Source organism: Dendrobium catenatum, unplaced genomic scaffold (genome assembly GCF_001605985.2).
Source record: "Dendrobium catenatum unplaced genomic scaffold, ASM160598v2 original_scaffold_280350, whole genome shotgun sequence".
Taxonomy (NCBI): Eukaryota; Viridiplantae; Streptophyta; class Magnoliopsida; order Asparagales; family Orchidaceae; genus Dendrobium; species Dendrobium catenatum.
This window is the reverse complement of record NW_021598742.1, coordinates 21,885-43,373: the sequence shown is the minus strand read 5'-3', so window position 1 is coordinate 43,373 and position 21,489 is coordinate 21,885. Positions and strand designations below refer to the sequence as shown.

The 21,489-nt window shown below is 37.6% G+C and overlaps 3 protein-coding genes across 4 annotated transcripts; all 3 read left to right on the top strand.

Annotated features, from left to right (window-relative positions):
* The first annotated feature begins 1,665 nt into the window (after window positions 1-1,665).
* On the top strand, window positions 1,666-11,704 carry LOC110093694 (early light-induced protein 1, chloroplastic). 2 transcript variants are annotated; one of them, XM_020818667.2, is made up of 4 exons: window positions 1,666-1,925; window positions 2,024-2,101; window positions 2,195-2,542; window positions 11,653-11,704. In XM_020818667.2, exons 1-3 carry the CDS (start codon window positions 1,773-1,775, stop codon window positions 2,540-2,542), a joined length of 579 nt encoding a protein of 192 aa, XP_020674326.1. In that variant the 5' UTR covers window positions 1,666-1,772; the 3' UTR covers window positions 11,653-11,704. The 2 variants fall into 2 exon arrangements, with proteins under 2 accessions (XP_020674326.1, XP_028548637.1); XM_028692804.1 differs by lacking the exon at window positions 11,653-11,704 and having other exon boundaries at window positions 2,195-2,693.
* On the top strand, window positions 10,794-11,698 carry LOC110093692 (early light-induced protein 1, chloroplastic). Its single transcript, XM_020818665.2, has 3 exons — window positions 10,794-11,054; window positions 11,134-11,211; window positions 11,305-11,698. The coding sequence occupies exons 1-3, from the start codon at window positions 10,902-10,904 to the stop codon at window positions 11,650-11,652; spliced, it is 579 nt and encodes a 192-aa protein (XP_020674324.1). The 5' UTR covers window positions 10,794-10,901; the 3' UTR covers window positions 11,653-11,698.
* Window positions 11,705-19,209: 7,505 nt separating the features above from the next.
* On the top strand, window positions 19,210-21,067 carry LOC110093696 (early light-induced protein 1, chloroplastic-like). The gene is made up of 3 exons (XM_020818669.2): window positions 19,210-19,457; window positions 19,555-19,599; window positions 20,544-21,067. The coding sequence occupies exons 1-3, from the start codon at window positions 19,305-19,307 to the stop codon at window positions 20,889-20,891; spliced, it is 546 nt and encodes a 181-aa protein (XP_020674328.1). The 5' UTR covers window positions 19,210-19,304; the 3' UTR covers window positions 20,892-21,067.
* The last annotated feature ends 422 nt before the right edge of the window (window positions 21,068-21,489 follow it).

Sequence of the window (21,489 nt, the reverse complement as noted above, 5' to 3'; positions counted from 1 at the left end):
TATCGTCGATAACAGTAGCCACCACAGTCGCTCCGTCTGCGAAATTCGTTCTTTACCCTTCTCTCAAATTCATCATTTCAAATCTCAAGATGCTCGTTCCCCATCAACTCTCATCGAAAAATTATCCGATATGGAGAAATCATATCGTCAAGCTCTTCAAGGCCAATGGATTCAAGACTTTTCTTGAATCTCCATCATCCGACTCCTCTCAGCCGAATCAAGATCAGGAAAATCAAGATCCCAAACCTGTCGACCACACATCACTGATCAGAATCTCGCGGCGGTGATTTGCTCAACCATATTGACTCCGGTGCTCCCTTATGTAATGCACCTAGAATCCACGGCTGACATCTGGCAAGCTCTTCAACTCCGGTTCCAATCTTCGAATAGCTCAAAAGTGATTCAGCTCAAAAAATGAGCTGCACAACATCTCCATGAAGAACATGTCTATGCAAACGTATCTCACCGAAATCAAGAAGATAGGAGCAAAGACTCATTTAAAAATGGTTGCTCTCAACCATTACTATATGAAAGCTAAAAGTTCGACTCAACTCAGCAAAGCAACTCGAGAAGATAGCTTCTAAGAGGAATTTTTAGGATCCATCGTATAAAACTTCTCAAACTTGGTGAACTCACCCTTTCATTTGGAGCACTCTCAAAGCAACTCAGCGTCACCTTAATTGGTGAGCCATTAATAGGACTCATCAATTCAACCATAGGGTAGGATCACCTCAAGGAGGATGCAAACACGCTCCTTTATTCTCAGTAGTCATGAAGTACACTATACCCACAACTCAGGTGGACTCACCCTTCATATCGAACAAGCTTAAGATTTTCATCATGGAGGTTTCTAGTGTGATCATCGGACTCGACAAAAATTCTTTCAACTTAACCCATTTGAGAAGCCGTCTTCGTCGATTTGCCCATGTACAATAATTATCTTTCTAATCGAGATACATTTTCAAAGTTATCCGTATTGAGTCTTATTTATCATTATAGTTTTTATTATTATTGGTGTAGTCATTTTTGCAGTCCTTAAAATTCAATAAAAAATGAAGAGATTTTTTTTTTTTTTTGAATATTTTACTTCTTAAATTATCTTAAAATACCCAAAAATCGAGATACATTATATTTCTAAAAGCTTTCGGGTTTCAATTTCCTGAGTTTGAAGGTTGAGTATATTCTATAGAAAAATTTGAATCCAACTACTATAAAGTTAAAAATATAATATTTATAAAAACATTTAATGCATGTCTCTCCAAAATTTAAGAGATTGGAGATATAAATATCTATCGAAAATTTTAATATTATTTTAAAGATAATCAATTCTTAATTTATTAAAAAAAAAAAAAAGATTGAGGCGGCTGTTGGGATATAACTAAAAATGGTCATATCGACCTTCGTGGGAGGCAATTGGCAATTGGCATCATCAGAAAATACAGACGTTGACGACAAATAACACCATTTGACGAATGTCATTACAACAGTAACGTTGTGGAAAAATGGAGACCATGCGAAGGACCGCGTCACGACCCCTGGCCACGTGGCAGCACTAGTGTCCACGTAACACCGATCTCTTGGCCCAACTATTAGACTGACGTGGCCTCTCTTCAACCGACGAACCGCTCGCTCTCGCCCTCTATTTATTTCATCCAAGTAGCACACCTTCTTCTTCACTAATCCCTTCAACCACTGCAACTTTGCACCAAGCTCTTCGTTCTTCCACTGTACTATAAGACTTCATTCTAGACTTGGAGATTTCTCGAATCGAAATGGCTACAACAGTGTCCGCCGTTTCACCGTCCTACGCGACCGGGATCACGTCACGAGGCTTCATCAAGCAAAGTAAGGCACCATCTCTACCATCATTGCACCGCCGCAGCACAGCAGTCGGCGGTGGCCGCGCCGTCCAGTGCCAGGCCAAGGTGATCTTGCAGTCCCGGCCAACTCTCTTATGATATATCTTTTTGCAATCATATGGCCATGCTCGATATGAAATTTTATCCTATGGTTTAACGTACAGGATAACTCTAACGATGGTGAATCCGGACCAGTCCTCAACCTTCGGGAAGCGATACCGGAAGCAAAACAAGAACTCAAAGTAATCTATGAATTCCTTAAATAAAATAGATGAATAGTATAACGCATACGTTTTTTACTTACAAAGATGGGTTCTTGTTCTTCACACATGCAGGCCAAGGGCAAAACCTTCTGGGACGCGATGTCGTTCAGTGGACCGGGCCCCGAGAGGATCAACGGCCGGCTTGCTATGGTCGGGTTCGTCTCGGCCGTCGCGGTCGAGGTTATGCGAGGAGAGGATCTGGCGGCACAGCTCGCAAACGGCGGCGTGTTATGGTTCGCCGGCGCGGCGGCGTTGCTCTCGGTGGCCTCACTGGTTCCGTTATTTCGCGGTGTGGACGCGCCGGACCGGTCCGATGCGCCCATGACAGCTGATGCGGAGATATGGAACGGCCGGTTTGCTATGCTGGGGCTTGTTGCTCTTGCTGCCACTGAGTATGTTAAGGGTGGCCCGCTCGTCTAGGCTTCTTTGCAGTAGCCTAGTCTTGTTTACTGCCATGGTTTTGTGCAGTTGTTGTGTACATGCAGTTTTTGTAGCAAGTGGATTTGTAGATTATAGTTAGTAATATATTTAAATAAACTGAGCTTTTAAAATAAACAGGCTTGTAAATCAATTAGACGAATTGGCTCTATGGCATGAACATGAGCAGACCTAATACTACTTAAAACGAAAAATGAATGATTTATCATACAAACATACAATTTATTAAAACTAATTTCTTAATATGTATGTTATCATAAAATTATAATATCTAATATATGTTTATCGAGTTTGACCAAAAAAATATCAATTTTCCCAAATGTAAATGGTCGAACATGCAACTTCGAAAAGGAGTTACTAATCGTAGCCCGGTCCACTACTGAGGGATAAATTAAGGATGAGCGTTGGCTAAGTTGATGAGTGCTAGGTTCACGTGGTCTAACATGTTTACTAGATTTAGGCTTCGTTTGGGATGGTTTTCTTACTGCTTCTTAAAGCGGCTTTCTAGTACAAAAATTTTAACTTTTTAACTAGAAAGCCGTTTTAAGAAGCAAGAAGAGGCTTCGTTCAAACGGTTTTTTATTGTTTCTTATAATATTTTTTTAGTTTACAATTAAAATTTTTATACTAAGAAGTTGCGTTAAGAAACAGTAAGTTAATTGTCTCAGATGAGCATTTGTTTGAGACGATTTTTTTACTGTTTTTTGAAGCAGCTTGCTAGTACAAAGTTTTTTAACTTTTATATTAAAAAGCTGCTTCAAGAAGTTGTAAAAAAAGCCGTCCCAAACGATTTTTTTATTGCTTTCTTAAGCAACTTTTTAGCGCACAATTTTTTAAACTTAAAAATTTTATGCTAGAAAATTGCTTTAAAAAATATTAAAAAGCCGCTCCAAACAAATCCTTAATTTGAGACAAGACTATTTTGTTGCTTCTTAGTTGCTTTAAGGAGCATTAAATATTGGTTGAGATTATTTTTCCAGTAGGAAATAAAAAAAAAAAGATTAAATATCAGATGATCAAATATTTTAGATTAATGAAATGTGAAACTAAGTTATCACAGGCAGATTCTTCTATATTTGATATGGGTCAGAGTATACATCCTTATATTTTTATCAAATTTGTAGAGAAGTAAAGGGAAGTTTGTGACCTTGTTTCAATTTGTATATCTACGTATAATCTAGAACTCTAAAAATCATATATCTGACATGCAAAAGTTTCATTCCAACACTCTTAAATATTTTAATATTACTCTATTGGATATTATATCACATTAATTTTTAACACATATGACAATTATATGTATTATTAACACATATGACAATTATATGTATTATATTAAGAATGAGAGATATTGAAAACATTCATTATTCATTTAAAACACAATAGTATATATTAGTACTTACAAATTATTCACATCATTTGCTCAAAACTAATATTAGGCTGTCATTGAAATGCAAAAATCAAACCAAAATTCATTGCTTGCATATAAGAAAAAGTATAAGAGCATAAGTGAAATCAAATATAACTTATTGGATAATATAATACACTATTTGCACTCCTTTCTCCTCCAAATGTGTGATTGCTTACAAATAGATAAGTTGACGATCTCCAAGAAGACGTATCTTTTTCTCTTTTAGCCCCTTGGACTTGAGTTTAAGAGTGCATTATATTTTAGCACTCAATACTCACTACAAATGATAGACCTCAATAAAACTATGAAGAAATCTCACTTAAACAAAATAAAAACTATTTATGCTTGTGCAAAAACAGAAATGCGCCATAGCGCTTGACATGGTGGCACAATGACAAGTTTGATCATGAGGTTTGTTGAGCTTTAGGTTTTGGTGCAACCCTTATGTTTAGGTGCAGCCCTCATATGTCATTAAAAATTTAGACCCAGTTGGTAAGGCGTAATGAATCAAGAGAATTCAACATTTGGTGTACAAAAATATTCACTACAGGAAAATCAGTAAGTACCGGCGGTTTTGGAAAAAATCGGCGACTTTGCATCGGTTGAAAATCCGTCTTTAAAAACCGCGTATGAAACTTTTTTCGGCGGTTTTTCTCACCAGCAATTTACCGGCGGACCATACCGCCGGTAGTTTTCCGGCAGTCATAACACCGGTGACTGCCGGGTTTTACCGGCGGCATACCGGCTATTTTAACCGCCGGTCTAATCGTATTTTTTCGGCGGCCAAACTGTTGGAATATCGTCGGTAACGTTCACTAGCGGTTTATCAGCGGTCATAACCAAAGAAATTACCGGCTGCTCCACAGCCGGCGTATCGCCGAAGAACCGCCAGAAACCGTCAGTACGCCGCAGGAAACTACCGGCGGTTATAGTGATCTTTCGGCGGCTGATATTAGCCGTCCGGTATCGAGGGTACGACGGTAAAGTTTGGCGCTCCGATGCTCAAATCCATGAGACTTTGAGGTTACGATGTTGAATACTTGTGCTATAAAATTGTAAAGTGCTAAAACACTGGCCTTGGCTCCATCAAGACTCTGAATTAATTGACATTTTTTTCGAGGCTCCGATGTTGCAATTTTTTTTATTTGACACTAAGGCATTAGGGTAGTTGGAGCTTTCAGCGTTAGTTCAACATTTATGAAATTTTTTCCCTTTTTATGAGACCTTCTTGCACAACATAAATGAAATATAATATTTTAAACAATATTTAAGATATTAAAATATTATAAAATTTACACTTAATAGTTGGTCAATGCACTTATGCAATTTTTGCTCAAGACAATGTTGCTCCACTCTCACACTTGCTAGCAATCAATACGTGAACTCATGTGTTCAAACCACATAACATCCTCCCAAGCTTGCCACTCACCAATATATGTAACATCACTCTCCTCTACGCTCAACCCACTCACACCGTCACTCTGAATGTTGCATATTTGCACATGCTTAAGCAAGAAATGAAAGAGATTTTATGGATGTGTTTATTTTTAGTACTTTGGATGTTTTAGTAGGTCTGTAGAATGTTGTTTGTTTAAAATGTATATTGAAAGCCAATATGAAATATTTTCAAAATTATATTTTGAAAATTGTATGTTATAACTCAACACAATAAGACGTACATATCCAATTTGGCTGACAATGAGATTGATTTTTGAATTAATGAGTATTAGAGTGAGAAGATCCTCTATTATGGGTTTTACTCATGTTATCCATTTGAATGAATGTTCCTATAACACTATATATGTTAGACAATCAAATTATTACATACTTAAATTTTTATGATAACAATGAGATAATTTTACGTCCTAGCATTACAAGAAAATCTTATATACACAGAGTCAAAACCAAGGAATATTTTGGAGTACCAATAAATAAAATACCATAAGCTACCCATTGACAATAAAAAATACAAACTGATTGATATAGTAGCTCATAGTTTTATAAGCATATAACACAATAATATATATATATTATCATCATTGTTGTACAAAATAAACATAAATTCAAAAATTGAGAATACTCTATCATTGCAGTATGCTCTTAGGAATTATATCAAATTTGTCATAGATTTTAATTATTAAAACATTGAAAGTATTGTTATTATTGGGGCAGAGAGTGTAGTCTTAACATTTAAATGTATATATATGATATAAGGTTATGAGGAGCTCATATATGACATAAATGCTTTTTTTTTTTTGGGAAAATAAATGTTTTTTTTTCTTTAATTGAGAACGGTTCAACTTATAAGATTTGGCCCTGTTAAAATGATTACAAATGTGTGAGCAATATATAATTTTGAAAAAAGTGCTTCCTTATTATTATAAAATATGCTCTTCCAAATAATTGAATAATATATTTAATTAATAATAATAATAAATTGTGAAAAATGATTCAACAACATAAGTAAAAATTGAGATTTATGATTGTTAGCAATATACCCTTCAGCCCTTATGTATTTACATTCAGCCATTGTATGTACCTATATATATTGTACTCTGTACCGTGACATGAGTAAGATTCATTTTTCTATTTTCCTCACTTCTTGTTCCGTCTCCTTGCTTTGCCTGATTCCGGCCTCATCTCCTTCATGGTATCAGAGCCACCATGGGAGATCAAGAATCAATCAATTCCCTCCCTCCCTCCTCCACCAACATTCCCGATCCCTCCTCCACCATTCCCGTCATTCCCGCACCTCTAAAGTTTCTTGTTACCAACATCAAGAATCTTCTTCCCTACCCTCTCACTTCCGACAACTACGCCATATGGCGTACTCAAATATTGCAGCAATTCAATGCCACAGGTTACGCCGGCCACCTGACGGGACAAGCCAAACAGCCAGCCGACACCGAAACCTCCGCTCAAGCAGCCTGGCGGATTGTTGACAAGTGACAACACTCTTCTCTCTGCCTACTTTTCAACGATCTCTCAATCCATCTTGCCTTACATCATTTCGTCCACCATCGCTCATGAGGCCTGGACGGTTCTTGAACGCCGTCTTCAACCGTCCAGCCGCTCACGCGTCAATCAGCTCAAAAACGAGCTATTTCGGATCCAGATGAAAGACCTTAACATGCAACAGTATCTTGCTCAGATAAAATCTATCGTCAACAACATCTTGGCCTCAGGTTCCAAGATTGATCTGGAAGACATTATTCTACATATCCTCAATGGTCTACCTGCCACTTACAACTCATTCAAGACCTCCAAACCCATATCCCTTCAAACTCCATATCAACGCCTTTACGGGACTACACCTATCTACTCACATCTCCGCATGTTCGGTTGCCTGTGTTTTCCCTGTCAAAGACATAACGCTGCAGAAAAACTCTCACCTCGACCCAGTGAATGCGTATTTCTCGGTTACGCATCTCAATATAAAGGGTATAGGTGCTACAATATTTCCACAGGCAAGATTCACACGTCTTGGCATGTAGTCTTCTATGAGAACAATTTTCCATATCAACCAAAATCTACTCCATACTCACCTCCTACCACTCCGACCAGTACCGTGCTCTCTCCGTTACTCCTCACCCCTACCTCTCACAATTCTTCTCAAACCGTTCAACCCAGCATTCCTAATACAAATACCCCCACTTCCATTCACAACACCTCTGACGCTACCACTCAACCCGATCCCTCACCTCAACTCTTAAACTCTCTCAGTCCAGTCACAAACCCATCCGTCCAACCTATCGCCACTCACCAACACCCCATGCAAACCCGCCTGAAATAAGGCATTATCAAACCTAAGAAATTCTTCAATCTTCTCAGTACCACAACACCTCAATCTACTCCTCTAACCTATAATCAAGCAGCTAAACTTGATCACTGGAGCACTGCTATGCAAGAAGAATTCTTTTGCACTTCAACACAACGACACCTGATCTCTTGTCCCGGCTCCCTCAAACAAACCGGTTCTTGGATGTAAGTGGACTTTCAAGACAAAGCTTCTTCCCACCGGACAAGTGGATCGTCACAAAGCTCGCCTTGTAGCCTTGAGCTACGATCAGAAATTTGGTATTAACTACACCGAGACTATCAGTCCGGTCGCCAAGATGCCTACGATCCGCCTCCTTCTCACACTGGCTCTATATCATCAATGGCCAATGCTTCAACTAGATATTTCGAACGCTTTCCTACATGGCGACTTACATGATGACATCTATATGCATCAACCAAAAGGCTTCATTGATCCAAAATTTCCGGACCACGTGTGCAAACTTTGCAAATCTTTATACAACCTCAAGCAAGGCCCTCGCCAGTGGTTTCAAAAGCTCACCGGGTTCCTGCAATCAAAATAATTCGGGTTTAGTCATTCCGATCCCTCCTTACTTCTTTATCATAAAAACAACACGCAAATCTACATTCTAATCTATGTTGACGATATCCTTATAATAGGAAATGACCAAAATGCAATACGGCTTCTTCTCAGTCAACTGAAGTCTTAATTCGCCCTTAAATAGCTCGGTCATATCTCCATGTTCCTCGGCATCCAAATTCAGCAAACCGCCTTGGGCTACGTCCTCACCCAGCAGCATTACGCCGCAAAAGTCCTTCATGACGCCGGGTTTCAAGACAGCAAACCGGCACCCACGCCGGTCACTCCACCGTCAAAACAAAAGCTAAGTAATACAGAACCCTTTCACGATCCAACTCTATATAGACATCTCGCTGGCTCCCTTCAATATCTCTCCATTACTAGACCTGATATTGCCTTCGGCACTAATCTTGTTTGCCAACACATGCATGCACCGACCATACATGACTTTAAATTGCTCAAGCGTCTTCTCCGATATATCAAAGGGACTATACACTTTGGGCTACCGATCACAAAAGGCTTGCTCATCCTACACTCATATACGGATGCCGACTGGGCATCAAATCAATCCGATCGGAAGTCCATCTCAGGTTCTTGTACCTTCTTGGACCCAACCTAATCTCTTGGTCCGTCAAGAAGCAGGTCACCGTTGCCAAATCATCCACATAAGCCGAGTATAGGTCCCTTTCTGCGTCAACCTTTGAAGTTATATGGCTCCGGCGTTTAGCCGCCGAACTCCACATTCCGCAGCTTCCTCCTACCACCATCTACTGCGACAACACCTCTGCCATTGCACCCGCCAAGAATCTCGTCTTCCACGCCAGAACAAAGCATATTGAAATCAACTACCACTTCATCAGGGAACAAATACGCTCCGGCGACATCTTCCACACTCACATTTCTTCGAAGGACCAAATCGTTGACATACTAACCAAACCCCTCTCTGTCACAAGATTATGTGAATTACGTAGCAAATTAATCATTCGTCCAAACGAATGCTCAATTTGAGGGAGACTGTTAGCAATATACCCTTCAGCCCTTATGTATTTACATTCAGCCATTATCTTTACCTATATATATTGCATGTACTCTGTACTGTGACATGAATAAGATTCATTTTTCTGTTTTCCTCACTTCTTGTTCCTTCTCCTTGCTTTGCCTGATTCTGGCCTCATCTCCTTCAACGATAACAAAATATATCATAAAAAAAAAAGACATCGATCTTATTTTAAGGTCAAAGTTAAGGCTCAAGAAGCATAAAGGGTCACATAACTCACTACAGGAAAAACGCTGAAAACCGGCGGTTTTTTCCGGCGGTTAGTCTAGATTTACCGACGGTTTTTAAAGTTACCGACGGTCTAACGGCGGTTTGTGAACCGCCGGAAAAAACGGCGTAGGAAACCATTTCCGACGGCTTGTTACCGGCGGTTTATTTTTGCGGCGGTTTTCCGGCGGCCAATACCGCCGGTGACCAACGGAATTTTAACTGTCGGTCTGCCGGCGGTTAGGCCGCCGATATTGTAACCGCCGGTAAGCCGCCGGTCACATTACCATCGGTAATACCGGCGGTGTATCGTAGCTAAGCCGCCGATTTGGCCGTCGTTAGAGTCCGACGGCTTAACCGCCGGCGGAGCCGTCGGTAATACCGACGGTCCATAAACCGCCGGTGCAAACCGCCGGTATTTGCCATTTTTCCAGTAGTGACTCATGTATACTCATACATATCTTCTTAGCCTAAGATTTTCATCAGGGAGGTTTATAGTGTGATCATCGGACTCCCCGACAAAAATTCTTTCGACTCGACCCATTTGAGAACCCGTCTTCATCGATTTGCCCACAAACACTCGAGATAAGAGAATTATCTTTTCAATCAAGGTATGTGTTCAAAGTTATCCGCTTTAAGTCTTATTTATCATCTTTGAATCATAAATGAAAGAGAAATTTTTTTGAATCATTAGATAAATATTTAAACCCTAAATTTTTAATATTTATAAAAATATTTAATGCATGTCTCTCGGAAATTTAAGACATTGCAGCTATAAATATCTATCGAAAATATTAATATTATTTTAAAGATAATAAATTCATAGTTTTTTTAAAAAAGAAAAGAAAAAAAAAGAGAGAGAGAGAGAGAGAGGCGGCTGATGGGATATAGCTAAAAAAATGGTCGTGGGAGATAATTGGTAATTGGCATGATCAGAAAATACAGACGTTGACGATAAATAACAACATTTGACAAATGTCGTTACAACAGTAACAGTGTGCAACAATGGAGACCATGCGAAGGACCGCGTCACGACCCCTGGCCACGTGGCAGCACTAGCGTCCACGTAACACCGATCTCTTGGCCCAACTATTAGACTGACGTGGCCTCTCTTGAACCGACGAACCGCTCGCTCTCGCTCTCTATTTATTTCATCTAAGTAGCGCACCTTCTTCTTCACTAATCTCTTCAATCTTCGCACAGTACCGTTAGTTTACACCAAGCTCTTGGTTCTTCCACTGTACTATAAGCCTTCATTATTCTAGACTTGAAGATTTCTCGAATCGAAATGGCTACAACAGTGTCCGCCGTTTCACCGTCCTACGCGACCGGGATCACGTCACGAGGCATCATCATACAAAGTAAGGCACCATCTCTACCATCATTGCACCGCCGCAGCACAGCAGCCGGCGGTGGCCGCGCCGTCCAGTGCCAGGCCAAGGTGATCTTGCAGTCCCGGCCCACTCTCTTATCATTAAAGGTCATGAATATGAAAATTTATAATATGGTTTTACGTACAGGATAACTCTAACGATGGTGAATCCGGACCAGTCCTCAACCTTCGAGAAGCGATACCTGAAGCAAAACAAGAACTGAAAGTAATCTCTGAATTCCTTAAATAAAGTAGATGAATAATATAACGCGTACGTTTTTTACTTACAAAGATGGGTTCTTGTTCTTCAAACGTGCAGGCCAAGGGAAAAACCTTCTGGGATGCGATGTCGTTCAGTGGACCGGGCCCTGAGAGGATCAACGGCCGGCTTGCTATGGTCGGGTTCGTCTCGGCCGTCGCGGTCGAGGTTATGCGAGGAGAGGATCTGGCGGCTCAGCTCGCAAACGGAGGCGTGTTATGGTTCGCCGGCGCGGCGGCGTTGCTCTCGGTGGCCTCCCTGGTTCCGTTATTTCGCGGCGTGGACGCGTCGGACCGGTCCGATGCGCCCATGACAGCTGATGCGGAGATATGGAACGGCCGGTTTGCTATGCTGGGGCTTGTTGCTCTTGCTGCCACTGAGTATGTTAAGGGTGGCCCGCTCGTCTAGGAGAAATTATTAAGTGCGATCATCGCATCGTAGAGAGGTCAATAAGTAGGCTTCTTCTTTGTATGCATTTTGTGCAATGTGTATTTGTAACATATACTTAGTAATATATTTATAAATAAACTGCTTATTTATCAGCGTCATTAAGTGGGTTGTTGCTGTATTACTGATCTAAAATAGAGTTTTAAAATATTTGTTTCAATAATTGGCTGTTGTTTTGGCTAATTTTTTTTTTAAATTTTAAAACAGATATTAGTTATTTATTTAGGTGTTTAGCTTTAATGATTTTATAATAAAAAAAAATAAATTACAACTCTTAAATTTAAATATATATAACAAAATTTTTTTAGTTTAAAAGCAAAGTTTACATAGTTATATAAATATGAAAATCTGAAAAACCGTTCTTTATTAGTAACAGGTAATATCAAAAGTTATATTATTAACTGATATCTTAACTAACGGCATATTAATAATTAATACAGTTATGGGTAAATTAAATTTATATTAATTAATGATTATAATTACAGTATTTCGTTAGTAATTTGAGAGCACCAAAGAGAACCAAATAACCAAAAAAAAACTTGCTTAAAATTAATAATAACCCTCGCTGCTGCTTCTGAAACAGCACGCTCTAGCACCTTGCTGCTGCATTTTCCACTGAAGTTGCTGTTATCTTTCCTGCTATTATAATTAATGTGTCTGCTTATGTTATTTTACTGCGCTGCAGCTGTTTCATGTGGTTAAAGGTGTGAATATCATTTGATGGTTTGTGTTGGTGTGCTGCAGATTAGGTTGTTATTGATCTTTGGACCTACGGATGCTGCTGCTACTAGGCTGTTTTTTTTTTTGCAGAAAACAAGAGGGCCTGCCAAGCAGCAAAGGAAACTGGTCCAGATTGCGCTATTTAGCACAATCCAAATGAAGAGTCTAACAGTTGGCTTGCTGTCCATAATTAGCTGCCTTGCAAAGTTTGGGAGATCCATACAGATTTCATTAAAAATTAAGCTCAAAGTGTTTGTCATTTTTAAAGGGAAGTTTTACATTTATTTATATAATACTTCGTCTTTAAATTAAGTTAAAAATAGTTATTGATATATCATTAAAAAGTTATCTTGATCGGGCACGAATCTCGAGGCAAAATCAAGTTGTAAACTTTCAAAATAAAATTATGGACCCTCTGACCTCCGATTTCAACAAACTTACAGTCGAACTAAATGCCTCAAAAATTCCCCTGGTAATAGGTGATTTTCCTAGTGTCAATTAGGGGTGCAACCGAGTCAAGCCGACTCGCGAGCCGGCTCGTACTCGACTCGGTAACCGGCTCGACGAGTTGTGCTTTTCGAGCTAGCGAGTCGAACTCGAACACCAGTTCGAGCTCGACGGCTAATCGGGCTCGAGCTCGAACATACGTCAGACTTGGCTCGTCGGCTCGCCGAGCAGCTCGTTGGCGGAGCTCGTGGGAGGGAAATCCAAATCTCAGAGCGGAAAATCCAAAACAGCGGCACGAGCGGATCTTGTTTCTCGAAGGAAGACGAGCTCGGGACAAAGGGCGGATGCGACTGATCTCGATCTCAACGGTAGAGTTCATCAATTGCTCATCGGATCTCGGGATGACGACATCCATTGCTCGACGATGTCGGGACAACGGAGCTCAGGAACACGTCGTCGGACGAGCTCAGGAACACGATGTCGTGACGACGGCGTGGAAGTCGGAACTGAGGTCGTGCTCGACGTCGTCATATCGAGCGGATATCGTTTCTCGACGGCAAAGCTCAGGAACACGTCGGACGGAGGGCGGAACCGACGACATCCATTGATGACAGACGGGTTGGGTGATGAAGGACACGACGATGAGGTCGAAACTGCGGAAGTCGAAACTAAGGTATCGAGATGACGAGCCGCCCGTCACAGGCGCGACGACGGGCTCGATAGCGAGCTCGACAAGCCGCTCGATATGACGACGAGTCGAGCTCGAGCTCAGATTTTAAACTCGACTCGAGTTCGAGCTCGAGCTCGGGTTTTGATTGTCAAGCTTGACTCGAACACCCCCTGGCTCGAGCTTGACTGGACTCGTTTGCCCCCCTAGTGTCAATGACACTAAATTCGGCTTAATCCGAGCCCAAATGGGTCCAAATTACTGACCCGAAGCCCATTTGGAAAGTTCAAACTATAAATTTGATGATCAAACAATTCCTAAACATGACATGCTTATTGTCGAATCGAGAGGCTTGATAGGACGAATCTAACAAGCCCAAGATCTTTGAATTCTGATATCATGAAGACATTCAAATGCCTAATAAACAATCAATGATTAAGAGAATTAACATCGGTCATCCATTCACAAGGAAGAGAGAAAATCAAGAGTTCTCCTGCCATCAAACTCCTCGACCACCGTTGGACTTCCATCCGGCCACCAATCATTGTTGGACTTCCGCTCGACCGCCAACTGACGCCTTACTTCTGCCCGACCATCGATTGAGGCCGAATTTTCTGCCCTGCCATCGATTGATGCCAGACTTTCACCCGTCACTAACTAACATCGGACTTCCATCCGGCTGCCAACTGACACCTGATTTTCACCAGACCACCGTACATTATCGGACTTCCATCTAATCTTCATTCAGATTTCAACTCAACGGTTAACTATTGTAATATGATTGTCCTCAAATTCAAGGATGAAGCAAACACTTGTAATCTATTTAAACACTAGTATAATCATTTCAACAAGGCGTGGCACCGTGTTTTTTTTTTTTCAGGGTTTTTTATGTAAAAATTCTAGTGTGTTTTTTCCTCTGTTTGAGTGCTGGATATCCGTATAATACTGAGACAAAAAATTATAACTTTATCGCCACATATATTCTAGCCCGCCGTCTGTGGGAAACCAATTCCACTATCTTATTCAATTGTCAGTAGGCATATCATGTTGGAAATATAAATTAAAATTAATGACTAAGTTTTTGTGTATCTAGGAATTGTATGGAAAATTTTTTTAAAATATATAATAACTTTTGGTGGTTAGTAGTTGAACTTTTATTATGAAAATCTCTAAAATATTTTTAGAATTATCTTTGTACAAGTATAAAAAAGTATTGACTACTCTTGAAAAATTTTATAATAAAAGTTCCTCTTATTTTTATCTTCCACTCTTACAAATCATTTTATCTCTAACAAGTGGTATCAGAGCCAGGTTCGATGGCAAGCAGTATGAATCTACAAGTGCCTCGTCTCACAAAGGAGAATTATGAGAATTGGAGTCTTCAAATAAAGGCTTTATTTGGATCACAAGATAGTTGGGAGATAGTTGAGAATGGCTATGTCGAGTATCAAGATGAACCAGTATTATCAACAGCCCAAAGGGAACTGTGAAAGAAAGTAGAAAGAAGGATAATAAGACGTTCTTCTTCATTTATCAAGCACTCGATGAGGGAAACTTTGAGAAAGTGGCCAGCGCTTCTACCTCTAAGCAAGCATAAGAGATACTTTAAGTTGCATATAAAGGCATAGACAAGATAAAAAAATATTCGACTTCAAACTCTTTGAGCCGAATTTGAGGCACTTCAAATGAAGGGAAAAAAATATGGAGGACTATTCCACAAGAGTCTTGACTATCATCAATCAGCTACAAAGGTATGGAGAAGCATTAGAAGGTATTCAAGTGATAGAAAAATTTCTACGCTCAGTATATGATAAATTTGAGCATATTGTCGTAGCTATTGAGGAAGCTAAAGATTTAAAAACAATGACTGTTGATGAACTAATGGGCTCTTTAATAGCTTATGAGCAAAGAAAAAATAAGAAAAAGTAGGATACTATCAAACAAGTTTTGTAATCAAAGCTCTCATTAAAATGTGACAAAAAAGACAAAAAATAAAGATAATTCAAATGATTGAGACATTTATATACAAGGTTGTGGTCGAGGTCATGGTCATGACTTTGGAAGAGGCCGAGGACGTGGTTGATATCAAAGAAATAATGAAGAAAATCAAAATTCAAGAAATGAAGAACGGAAGAAAAAGCCAAAATATCAAAGGTACAAAAATCTCATATTCGTTGTTATATTTGCAAGAAATTTGATCATTATGCTTTCGACTGTTATCATAATCAAGAAAAAGCCAGCCTTGTTAAAGAGAAGGAAGATGATCTCGTTTTATTATTAGTATTGAAAGGAGAAGAAGATGAAAAAGAAAATAATTGATATTTAGATACTGGAACAAGTAATCATATTTGTTGGGATTAAAATATGTTCGTAGAAATGGAGGCAATAGAGAGTCAAATTTATTTTGGCGACTTTTAAAAAATTTCGATAAAAGGAAAAGATAAAATCCTTATTCTTCTTAAATATGAAACTCATCAATTTATTTATGAAGTTTATTATGTTCCTGATATGAAAAACAATATTTTAAGCTTAGAGCAATTATTTGAGAAAAGATTTGACATTCATATGAAGGATAAAAAGCTCACAATTAAAAAAATCCAATTTATCACAATATAAGCAAAAATATTGATGTTCATTTTCATTATATAAGAAATTAGATCAAAGATAAAGAAGCTCAAGTGGAGTATGTAAAATTTGAATATCAAATTACATATATTTTCACAAAGCCATTAGCTGCAGAATAGTTCATAAAATTAAAGATATTTCTTAGAGTGGTTGATAAAATTTTGGTTTAAGGGGGAGTGTTGGAAATATAAACCAAAATTAATGACCAAGTTTATTGTGTATCTAGGAAACTGTATATATGGAAGAAATATCTAGAATATATAATAACTTTTGGTGGTTGGTAGTTGAACTTTTATTATGGAGATTTCTAGAATGTTTCTAGAATTATCGTTGTATACGTATAAAAAGGTATTGAGTATTGTCTTTTTGATGTAAGAGAGAAAAATTTTATAATAGAAGTTCCTCTTATTTTTATCCTCTTCTACTCTTATAAATAATTTCTCTCTAACATATTAATCATGTGTTGGGAGCCACCTGCTCCAACACATATCAATCTATGAATCAATTTATAAATCATGGACGTCAAGCATCTGCCTTTTTTATACTTAGGGGCAAAATATTATTGGAGAAGAAATGATGAAGAAATAGTAGAGAGCAAAGCAGCTGCTAAATTCTGATATACTAGCATCCAAGTGTTGTATTGAGGATTTACAATAATATCAAAAATGATATTATTGATTTGTCGAGGAGGACTAGTGACCGATCCGTCCAGATAACCTTCAAATATATTTGTTCTAAAAAGCTTGAGTACTTGACCTCATCAGATAAGATGGTTATCCGAAATCAGTTGTATTGAAATAACATTTTTTTATCCTACACATCAAGAATTTAAGTTGAGGAGGTATAGGAGAACCACCAACTAGTAGGACATCATTCACATTATTGCTGCTCGTTGAAGTTTCAGAGACCATGTATATATGGTGTCCACAAGCAAGGACAGAGCAAGAATCCAAGAATCTAAGAAACCACGAGGCTTATAAAAGCTCTGATACCATGTTAAAATTTCTACTATACAACCTTCTTTAGTTTGACTTTCTGCATTACAAAAAAAAAAAAGCTGAACATAACAAGAAGAAAAAGGGAATTAATGTAGCTGAATAATTTTCCTTCTTACTTTCCTAGAGAACTATACATATTATTTGTACCAGAAGAAATTAAAGAAACCAAATTGTTACCGCTGCGGATTTTGTAATCAACTAACGACAGAGATTAGAGATGAGATTAGACTTGTATTGTGTAGATGAAACCAGCAGGGAAAGTGGAACAGCTTTGGCAGCTTTTTATTTGGTTAACAAATTCTAATCATTTATCATATAATCAAATTAAAAAATTTTATGACAGCAATCAAAATCTAATAATTAATACCAAGTATTGGAAGTCTAACACAATATTGAAGTGTCACAAAAATTATCCCCATTAAATAAAAATCATCCAAAAGTAAAAAAAAGAAATGCAAATCAAAATGGTGGGAAAATTTTTGAGAAACTCCAACCATGAAGTATACTCTTAGGAATTATATAAAATTTGTTGCAATTTTAGATGCAATTTTAATTCCTAAAAGCATTTGAGTATTATTATTCACATGACACCTCATATACAAAATATTTTTTTTTTAAATTGAGAATGACTTAAACTATATAGTATGTACAAATTAAAAGGATTACAATAGTTTGAGCATTATATCATTATGAAAAATGCCCTTCCATATAACTGAAGATGATATTAAAATAATATAATAAATATAAATAATGGATAATAATTTCAAAAACATAAGTGAAAAGAAGCTTTAAGACAACGAAGTTATCATAAAAAGATGCTATATAATTTTAAGGATGATTTTGAAGAATAGCAAACGGAGTCGTGTAACTACTATATATTTATGCATGTCTTCATAGGTGTCCCATAGGTATTTAATGGGCTCTAATTAAAGGACACGGAACTGATATATCTGGAAGCCAAGATTCGACAAAAAATAGTTGCTCTCAACCATTCCTACAGAACAACTAAAAATTCGGCCTAAATAAAAGTGTGAATGAGCATATTTTAGATCTATTGCCTTATTATTCATGCCTCATTGAGTTGTTAAATATTTTACTACTTCTTGTTCTTTACAATCGGCGCCACAACAATCTTTTTCTTTATTCTTGTTAGGAAGCCATCCATGTCATCTCATTGAAGTGGATCACCGCAAGGTTATAATGTATCTTCTTTACTTTCTTTATCATGGTTATCTATATATAATATTCATGTACAGACTTTAGATGAATAATATACTCTTATTTTTTCCCCTCCATCTCTCATTTCCTCTCTCTGTTAAGAGCCTGTCATGAGGGCTTTCATGATATCAAAACATTCGCTTCTTCGATCACTCCTAACAAAAAAGATACATGATAACGTTGTGGTGATCCACATCAGCCAGATAACGTTGATGGCTTCCTAACAATTCCCACACTTAGCCAAAGGTCTAGGGTTCCGATTTCTTAAATTTGCTTGTTAATAAGCTCAAGTATCATACATGAAAAACTTTAGATCCAAGAACACCCATAAACTTTTTAAAATATCTTCAAAATTTAAGAGATCAGGGTAACAAACATTTAAATTATTTTGAAGATAATCAATTTATACTTTATCAGAAAATTAATTCAATTTTTTTTTTTTTTTGGTATAGCATGCTCCAATAATTTTTATTGCAAGAGGAGAAACCGATGGCCTGATGGGAAATAACTAAAAAAACATAGCAGCATATCAGCCTTCGGAGGTGGTTGGTATGGTCAGATTCGTCAGAACATATCGAGGTTGTAGAACTGTGGGCCCGTAAAGTCCATTAGTCCAACCAACAGATCACCCGAAGTTTCTAGAATATTCTGGAACAAACAAAAGCGCCTTTAAAGTGTTGGCCACGCGAAGGACCACGTCACGTGGCGAGACAACGTCCACGTAACTCCGATCGCTTGGCCCAGCTCTTCAGCCGACGTGGCCTCTCTTAAACCACATCAAACCACCGTTCTGTTCACTGTTTCTCCCTATTTATTCCATCTTCCATCTTCCATCTTCTTACACTGAACCAACCATTTTCGTAAAGCTCTTCGATCCTCGACAGTACTATTACTCTTAACATTCGAAACTTAGAGGGTTCCACACTACCACCATTGAAATGGCTACAACAGTGTTTGCCGTTTCACCGTCCTACGCGACCGGAATCACGTCACGTGGCATCATCATACGAAGTAAGACACCATCTCTACTATCATTGCACCGCCGCAGCACAGCAGCCGGCGGTGGCCGGACCTTCCAGTGCCAGGCAAAGGTGATTTCTCTGCCCCACTCTCTTATTTACATCCATTCCCCTGCTCGGGCTTTCAAATTACAGATTACATGAAAATTTTAACCTACGGTTTTTACAGGATAACTCTCAGGATGCCGAATCCGGACCCGTCCTCAACCTGCAGGTAGCTTTTAAATAAATTTAATAAATTATGTTTAAGGGAAAGTTTTTAAACTAGGTGTTATTAAAAATTTAATAATGTAATTAAGTGTTGAAAAAAAAATTTAAAGTAGGCAAAGTTGTCCATCAACCGTGCGACTTATGCTCACTCAGTTTTGTCAAGTCATGTTCCAATCGCCAAAATGACATTCAACTTATTTAAGAAAAAAAATAGAATTGTAAGTTGGTTGTTAAACGGACAGATTTACTACAGTAAATTATGAGAATAATTTAAAAATAAAATAAGTAAAAAATATATTAAATAAATATACTTGAAAAATAATTAAAATAAAAAATAGATTTAAAAAAAGTTATATTATTTACTTTCGAAGCATGTGTTTAAGAAAAAAATTTGAATCATTAATTTTTTGTCACTTTATTTTTTGGCAGAACGTCTATCCATTAAAAATATCAATTACAATTTTAATACTGTTAAATAAATAATTTTTTTATTAAATTTTGATGAATATATATTTTTAATTCGGTATTAACTTCTATTAAAATATAGAAATTATAGTTTACATTAGCAATACATTTTTTTGTCTTTTCCTTTATTTTTTATTTTTAATTATTTTTAAATATATTATTTAATATATTTTTAACTTATTTTAATTTTAAATTATTTTTAGAATTTACTATACAAGCCGCCTGTTTAATAGATAAATTACAATAATAATATTTTTTAATAAGTCGTAAGTTAGTTCAGCGATTTATATATAACTCAATCTTGAGTCAGCATAAGTCGCCTGGTTGATGGACGACTTTGTCTATTCTTAAATTTATTTTTTGATACTTAATTACATTATTAAAATTTTAATAATATCTAGTTTAAAAAATTATCCTTTTAAAAATGCATAATATATCCCTATTTTACTTACAAATATGGGTTCTACTTGTGCACACATGCAGGCCAAGGCCAAAACCTTCTGGGAAGCGCTGTCGTTCAGCGGACCGGGCCCTGAGCGGATCAACGGCCGGCTTGCCATGATCGGGTTCGTCTCCGCCATGGCAGTCGAGTTAGCTGCAGGAGAGGATTTGGCAGCTCAGCTCGCAAACGGCGGCGTGTTATGGTTCGCCGGCACGGCGGCGTTGCTCTCGGTGGCGTCGCTGGTTCCGTTATTTCGCGGCGTGGACGCGCCGGACCGGTCCAATGCGCCCATGACAGCTGAAGCGGAGATATGGAATGGCCGGTTTGCTATGCTGGGGCTTGTTGCTCTTGCTGTCACTGAGTATGTTAAGGGCGGCCCACTTGTGTAGGTTTCTTTGTAGTAGAAGTCTTGTTGTACGTTCTGTCATACTTCTCTGTATAATCAAAACTCAGTAGTCAATATGAGTTGATGAGATCTTTAATTGTAAAAGAATGTACAACCTACTTGGGGATATAAATATAATGAAAATATAGTTTAATAAACGTAGGTTTTATTTTGGACGAATCTCTTCTTGCTTTCTAAAAAAAAAAATTAGTATAATCTTTTTTTTTTATTTATAATTTTTTATTAAAAAGCTACTTTAAAAATATTATAAAAATTGCACTATATAAAATCTTATTTTTTAGATTTACAAATAGTGAGCGTTAATATTTTTTTAGTTTTATTAAGTTTTATATTTAGGTTTTTTTGGACAGTTTTTTTTTATTAATGTATTTTTTAGTACATATATTTTTTTTTATTAAAAAATTGCTTAAAGTAGCAAAAAGAATTTAGTTCCAACTTTTTATTGTTAGAAATAGCAAATAATTAATATAAGCTTGGTCTTTGAACATGTAAAGTTTTGTTTTGGAGCTTTACTCTTTTTTGATGGAATTAGGATTGTAAGTGAGCCAAGTCGGCTTGAGCTCGACTCGTTTAAGGAATTA